The sequence below is a fragment of the Chenopodium album genome, chromosome 21 (genome assembly GCF_948465745.1).
Source record: "Chenopodium album chromosome 21, dcCheAlbu1.1, whole genome shotgun sequence".
In the NCBI taxonomy this organism is placed as follows: Eukaryota; Viridiplantae; Streptophyta; class Magnoliopsida; order Caryophyllales; family Amaranthaceae; genus Chenopodium; species Chenopodium album.
In genome coordinates this window covers 88,325-95,932 of record NC_137854.1, presented here as the reverse complement: position 1 = coordinate 95,932, position 7,608 = coordinate 88,325, and the positions used below count along the sequence as shown (strand labels likewise).

General features: G+C 36.1%; 1 protein-coding gene across 6 annotated transcripts; it reads left to right on the top strand.

The window, feature by feature from the left end:
• Positions 1-779: 779 nt before the first annotated feature.
• LOC145600937 (PHAF1 protein At3g51130-like) lies at positions 780-7,551 on the top strand. 6 transcript variants are annotated; one of them, XM_081656813.1, is made up of 16 exons: positions 780-1,123; positions 1,205-1,287; positions 1,575-1,649; positions 3,763-3,830; positions 3,912-4,017; positions 4,112-4,172; positions 4,256-4,422; positions 4,695-4,757; positions 5,145-5,192; positions 5,632-5,745; positions 5,832-5,931; positions 6,020-6,093; positions 6,407-6,511; positions 6,590-6,642; positions 6,763-6,809; positions 7,207-7,551. In XM_081656813.1, exons 1-14 carry the CDS (start codon positions 949-951, stop codon positions 6,635-6,637), a joined length of 1,287 nt encoding a protein of 428 aa, XP_081512939.1. In that variant the 5' UTR covers positions 780-948; the 3' UTR covers positions 6,638-6,642; positions 6,763-6,809; positions 7,207-7,551. The 6 variants fall into 6 exon arrangements, with proteins under 6 accessions (XP_081512939.1, XP_081512937.1, XP_081512940.1 ...); XM_081656811.1 differs by having other exon boundaries at positions 7,203-7,551; XM_081656814.1 differs by having other exon boundaries at positions 6,763-6,813.
• The last annotated feature ends 57 nt before the right edge of the window (positions 7,552-7,608 follow it).

The following is a 7,608-nucleotide window of genomic DNA, read 5'->3' as shown; positions in this document are numbered from 1 at the left end:
ATGACAACCACGCGCAGATCAGTGTGATTAATGTAAATAAAATCCTTACTTACGTCGGTTTAATTTTTTTTTATTTGGAGGAGTAACCACGAAATTGGGAGTACGTATTACCCACTACCATGGTATGGGTAATACTATCCAATACCACAATTTTTTTTTTTTCTTTTCCCTTTCTCCTTCATCTTCTTCCTTCTTTAAACCCTTTCCCCCACCTCCATGGATAGCTCCCATTGCCGCCCAAGCCTCCGCCCACCACACTTCACCACCGACAGCAAGAAGCCCACCCCACCAGCTACTACCTTGGTTGAAATACAAAAACACGTAACTACCTTCATTAAATATCACCGGAAACCACCCAAAAAAACATAACCCAAAAACGAGAGACACAAACTTATGGCTAGCCATTTAAAACGGTGAGTTCAATGTCGGAAATCGCTGAGTTCGGTCGAAATTAACGCCGCTAATTTTTTGTCGGTGCTCGGTTATTATTAATTTCTATACTGTTATTATTGGTTTGTGTACTGTTATTCTTGGTTTTTATAATGTTATTATTAATTAAAATATTGTTATTGAGAGGCAAGAGACTACATTTTACAGCATGAGTAAGTAATACGTGAGATTACATTTTTGCCCCTGGTATGGGCCCAACGAACCCATACCTGGTAGTGGTCTATCACTACTCCGAAATTGGACCTTCCGGTGGCAGGTAGGAAATGCGGTGAAACAATGTCAACCCAATTGAGCCAAAGAAACATATAAAAAAAAAAGAGAAATTAATTCTTATGTTCTCGACTTTCTCTCTCTCTTAAAAAAAAAGCCTAAAGATATCCTGCACAAGTTAAATAAAAGTTGGATCTCCCCTCTACAAAACTCCCCATCACCGGACGTCTCGGAGAGAGAATTGAGAAATAGAAAAAGGAAAGAATTTCAATTTATCCGGAAGAAGAAATGTTGCAACAGCAACAGCAACAGCAACCGCCACAGCAACATCCACATCAACATCAACATCAACATCAACATCCGCAGCAGAGGGAGAGAGCTCGACGCCGCTGTGAAGGCACTGCCATGGGCGCCATCGCCCTCGATCTTCGTCCCGGCCTCGGCATCGGCCCTTTTACTTTAGGTTCTATCTTTAATCGTCTTTATTTGCTCATCAATTCAGGGATTTTCGCCTTAGGTTTTTTCCAATTTTTTTCATTCCCAGGAATGCCCATTTGTGAAGCCTTTGCGCAAATTGAACAACAGCCTAATATCTATGATGTCGTGCACGTCAAGTATTTTGACGAGGTTTGTTTATTTTCAATCCAAAATGTATTGATGGAGGTTTGATGTTTTTCAATATGTAAATCTAAGTCTTGGTCAACTCATGCCTGATTGAAATTTGATGAGTATGCGACATCTCTGTATCGTATGTCATTATTGTTTTCACAAAGAGGGGATTATCTTTTTAGATGCGCTCACTGTTAGTATTAGTATATATTATCTAATTATCTCTATATTTTTCTATGCTATCTCATGCCTGCTTTTAATTTTGTATTCTTCAACTCACTACAGTTGGGTAACTCTCACTGCAGGAACCCTTAAAGTTGGATACGGTCATTAGCTTTCCAGATCACGGCTTCCATCTCCGTTTTGACCCTTGGTCTCAGGTTTCACTTCATTTTTCCATATTCTCCAATTTTCATTACATGTATTTTGTTTGATCATGCTATTTACATATGTGTTTCCAGTTGGTTATAGAAGCAGAATTGTCCATTTATTTTCATCAATCTGATTAACAACCTATACTATACCAATTTGTATCGTGTGACTATCATCACAATTATTCATTAAGCTTACATTCCCTGGGAGACCTCACCTAGGACCGCAACACAGAAGGACAAAATAGAATTCGTATTCTCAGCAGCAGATTAGCAGGAATGCCAACAAAAAGAAATATGATATTCACCAAGTGCATCCTGTGTTCTATATTGCATTGTGCATCACTCACCAGTTTTAGGGTCCATGAGCCGAGTGCATTTGGGTACACTACTACACTTACGCATAGAATTCACATGCCTTATGATGAACATGAGATGAAGCAGCGTGTTTGAGTGGATAACCCAAAAATATGCATGCCACTCCCCTTCCATCATGTTTATCTATGTGATTTTCTTGCTTATAGGCATGACATCCAAATGCTCTCATGTTTTTATAGACAAGCTTGGTTTCGAATAATAATTCCTATCCTACAAATTTTTTTATTTCTATTGAAATGCTTGTCTCACAAAACGTCCCTTATTTCCCTTGGACTGGGTCCACTTTCTTTTATACAATTTTTTCTTCTTCTTTATTCATCTCCTCTCTCTTCCATTAAAGCATTATGGTCTCTACTTTCTCTTATCTCAATTGAAAAGCAATATTAACCCTACCATCAATATTCTCTTAAAACTATGCACCTTTAAGGAATGAGAAGTTTTTTGTGGGACAGAGGGAGTATAGTCTTAGTTCTGTCTATTAGTGTATAGAATGCTATGCCCGAACTTCTGTATCAAATTTTTTTATTCCAAAACTTCTTATAGTTTTTTTGCTTCAAATATCAACCAATTACTTATCACTCTATGGTGTCAAATTTTCATTATTACACAAGATATTACTAATAATTAAAACCCAGTACATCACCTGCGACACTCAATAGATATTACTTATCACTGTAGTTCCCTCCATACCACACTCGTAATATTGAAATACGTGGTATTCGTTTATAGGCCTTCCATTTTCCAAGCATTCATACCAGTCTCTAGTCTCTATAGATCCATTAACATAACTCTTGCCATAGTAAATTAAAAATGATGGATCTCTTAATAATTTCAGATCCGGATGAAAATTTCCAAGAGATTACCATATCATTACAAGTGTCCACATCTGGTTTTTCAGCATCCTTATGATCCTTACTTACTGCTCATGTCACAAATCCTCGTTTTCTGTTGGATGAAAGAGTTATCTTCATGGATTCTTTCTTGTTTTGTAATCAGATACCCCCGTGAGCTTCCCTAAAAAAGAAAATACAGAGTGCTATTGATGTCTACTGCATGCCTAGTCTTGTTTTGCCGTAATTTATGACAAAGATTTAATATCATTAGATAATAAATGCTAATGATAATATAGATTCTGAAAGAGAATAGAAATGAGAAGGGAAAGTGATGTGTCTATGGTTGGTATTATGGGACTAGTAGCCTTATCGAATCTATGGTAACTATTATTTGCAAAATTTAAGTATGATATTCAAGGGTTCAGAGATTAGAGAAAGTTTGCTACAGTTTTATTCATTTCATCAATCTGATTTTCAACCTATACTCTAGTACCTTATATAGTGTGGCTATCATCACAATATTTCACTAACCATTTTATCGGACATTCCCTGGAATATCACCTAGGTAAAACAACAAACTATAAATAATTCTTGCTAAGCAACTGCCAACAGCTGGCAGGAATACAAACAAAAAGAAAGAAGACTGCACAAGGCAATATTGGGTTGGCTGAATGCATGAACTTGTATATGCTGATTTTTGTGCTTGGACTTGCTTCCTATTATCATAGATGACCATGCTTCCTTTAACAAGATTTTATCTCAGATTTTACTTTTTGGGAATAATGGGGTTGGTCTCTTTAGTTAAGTATGCCATTGCTTTGTTTTGTTGGACGTGCTCTGTGTTTCTTTTGAATGCTAAACATAATATCCCACATGATTTTTGTTGTATTACCCTCAATTTTGTTTTGTAGAGGTTGCGCCTTATTGAAATTTATGATGTCAAAAGGCTTCAGATGCGGTATGCCACCTCTCTGATTGGGTGAGTCTCAGTGATGCTGTCACTCCCCCTTCTTTCATGTAACTGTGTTAAATACTTATTGTCAAAATTATCTACTTTCAGAGGACAGACCACTCTTGCCACCTTTGTAGCTGTATATCAGCTTTTTGGTCCTACATATCCAGGGATTTATGATAAAGAAAGAGGCATTTATAATCTTTTATATCCAGTAAGTTTTCTGGAGATATATCATTGTTCTTGGATCCTTCCACATGGAGCTACTTGTGCTAGATTGCTTAGCTGTTCGCTTTGGAATTTTGCAGGGTTTGTCGTTTGCTTTTCCTATTCCTGCACAGTACACAGATTGTTGCAATGATGGGCAAGGTAGCATACTCTATGTGTGTCCTTAAATGAATCTTTTAGTTTACCATATCATTTGTTCTCATCCCCATATTGTTATACATCAGCGGAATTGCCACTTGAATTTCCTGATGGTACTACTCCAGTTACTTGCCGTGTCTGCATATATGATAGTTCATTGGGCAAGAAGGTAGGAGTTGGATCACTAATGGACAAGGCTACTGTTCCTCCTCTGCCTGTTGGTAGCCTCTACATGGAAGAAGTGCATGTGAAGGTTCGGATTCTGACTTATGAAGTGTGTGATTGTACATCTTGTTACTAGCTTATATGTTGTTTTGTTTTGTTTTGTTTTTTTTTCAATAATTATTTTTTATAATTTTATTTTTATTCTGATGGGTGTTTGTGCACTTCCCCTCAAAGGTGTCTAAATGGCAGTTAGAGAAGCAGAATTCTGCAATCAATTTGATTTTTTCTTTAAAAGTTTATAATTTCTTGCAATAGAGGTATAGTCACAGAATTTTGATTCTGTTTTGCATGTGTTTTCAGTTAGGAGAGGAATTATGGTTTTCAATTGGTGGTCAGCATGTACCTTTTGGTGCATCCCCACAGGTATTTATTTGATTTTCCCCTTTTATAATTACAGTAATTCATGTGCATTCAGCTTTTATGTTTATCTTTTCATTGAGCCTTATGCGAGAATGTTATATTTATTTGGTCTGGCTGATCTCATGATATACTGGCAACTTACTGGTAATAATAAAAGAAATTCATATCACATTGTTAATAAGCATACTAAAAAATATATGCTTGGAAGATATGGCTATTACAATTCAAGGTATAGAAGGGTTAATTTCAGTCATTTCTAAAAAATGGCATTGGAATCTTATTTGAAACTTTGTACTGCTTGTCTTCTCTATTTTTAAATGAGTAAATGGCATTGCTTTTAACCCTCTGATGCTGCTACTGGGGATCTGTAATTAATTATTGAGTTTGCAGGATGTTTGGACTGAATTAGGGCGCCCTTGTGGAATACATCAGAAGCAGGTACTAATTATTCTATGCTTCTTTTTTTTTTTTGGAAATTACTCCCAGCACATATTGTTACTTTTGTAGAATTATTTACAAAGTTTATAAACGTGTAATGTTGCTATACTGAGAAATTAAACATGAGCTGAAAACGTCATAAGAATGAACTAAATGAAATAATTGTGATTAGTGGGACAGATGTGATTTTTTATTGGAAGTGTATAGCTGTATATAAAAAAGATACAGGTAAGGTGAAGAACTGAAGACTTAGAGTTCCATGGAATAGGGAAAGTGGTTTTAGATTCCTTAAACTGTTTATTTATTTTGTCTTGTATTGAGTGGTTATGATTAGTTATCAATATTTCTGTACTTTTGTCATTTTCCCCCTCATAAAAGCATACAGATTTTACTTTCTTTTCAATTGCTGAATGATTGCACATGTTACGTGCCTGCTCAGGTTGATCAGATGGTGATTCATTCGGCCTCAGATCCACGTCCACGAACAACCCTTTGTGGAGATTACTTCTATAATTATTTCACGCGTGGCTTGGACATATTATTTGATGGGCAGGTGTGCTTCTTGTCAACCTCCTGTTTGGCCTATTGTGAATGCATATTTTACATTGACACTTCTTTGATTTGTTGTCAAAATTTCAGACTCATAAAATCAAAAAGTTTGTTCTGCACACAAATTACCCTGGGCATCCCGATTTTAACTCGTACATAAAGTGTAATTTTGTTATTTATTCATCCGACTGTAAGTATTACTTTTTTGTGGGAATTTGTTTTAATGCATATGCAATAGTTCTTAATTTCTTATCCGGTGTATCTTATGTTGTGTGTAGTTGTGGGATCTTTTCCAGATGAAAGTAGCTCAAAGCACTGCATTACTGCAAGCACTAAGTGGGAACAAGTGAAGGTAATATTTTTAGTTGAATTGGAAATGGTCTGTTGCCTGTGTATGATCCTCTGATTCCATCTCAAGTAGATGTGTGCATTTAAATGCTTGTTTTCTTGTTGACATATATGGATGAATGTAGTATCAGAGTGAGAAGACAATCTCCAATTGGAAAGTGAAATTGTAAAAAGTGTGAACTGGGGGGGGGGGTATCTCGATGATTGCTTTGCTTTTTCTGTGGCTTCTTTTTATTCTGTCGCTACTTGTTTACTTAGGACTGCTTGGAGCATCTGTTGTTACTATTTAACTGTATGCAGCTTCTTCTGGCCTCTAGGAAATTCTTGGCGATTGTGGTCGTGCTGCGATTCAAACTCAAGGTTCTACAAACAATCCGTTTGGATCTACCTTTGTATATGGTTATCAAAATGTTGCATTTGAGGTGAGTTTCGTGGTTTGGAACTTTGCTGATTTTTGCTTATCCTAGAGCTTCTTATGTGAGTTTGGACTTGTGGTGTAGGTCATGAAGAATGGTTATATTGCCACGGTGACTCTGTTTCAGTCATGATAAATGTATGATGATTAATATTACTCATTATCAGTCAGTGTCTATCTGCTTCCTGTCTTCTGGTTTTTTTAAAATATCATTTGTTGAATCTTTCAAGCCGTAATGATAATAATGATTGTGTGCAGGGTTTGGAAAGTGGTCATATTGATGGTGTGATGCAGCCGTTGCTAAAGTGTGTATGGTTCTTTGATCTCAAATTATTTAATTATCTTTGCTACTGCAATATTGGACCCCACTTATTGGAGTTTAATTGTGCATTTCCTTGTCACATTCGTCAACATCGTACTGTCTACTTCTAGCTTCAGAACGTTGACTATTGATCAACTATTGTATACTTACCGTTAACTATATTTGTGAAGCCCAAGTTGTTGAAATTACGGTAGTGCATGTAGATAAAAGTTTTCATACTTCAACCTTTCAATCTATCATCTTATGGTCTTACCCCATATTGCTACAGTTGCTTTTGACTTGTTAGTTAACAACATATTAATACTAGACTATTAGTTAATATTGTTTTCCAATTGTTTCAAGTTAATTTATTCTTGGGCACTTGCATTGTCTGCAGGAAGGGAGTGGAAGTTTAAAGCCATATCTAAACTTGCTCATGCCTGCCTGCTTTTTCCTAGTTGAAATGTCAGGAAGCTAGTGAACACAAAGTTAAATGTACAGTCACACTGTATCATGTACAGTTCTACTTTTACTGAATGAAATTTCTTAGAAGCAAATATGTAATCCATCAACTCAGTGTACATACCTAATTCTTATCAGAGGGGCATATATTGCCCAGCTCCTTCTGTAACCAATGTTATGGCTGTTTACAGTTCATGTTGTATACCTAGTTTCTGTTTCAGAAATCCAAATCGTGATCTGTATACAACTATCCCGATAATTGTATTTGATACGTCGTTGCCTTTTATTTTTCCTAAATAATTGTTAATTTTGGGTATCCTGGACATTTTTCTCTGGTTTCT

Excerpts from the sequence above, each read along its gene's own strand:
- LOC145600937 (XM_081656813.1), top strand. The coding sequence starts at position 949 with ATGTTGCAACAGCAACAGCAACAGCAACCGCCACAGCAACATCCACAT. Across the intron at positions 1,124-1,204 it reads CATCGGCCCTTTTACTTTAG|GAATGCCCATTTGTGAAGCC; the intron begins GTTCTATCTTTA and ends TTTCATTCCCAG. Across the intron at positions 4,018-4,111 it reads TTTATAATCTTTTATATCCA|GGTTTGTCGTTTGCTTTTCC; the intron begins GTAAGTTTTCTG and ends GGAATTTTGCAG.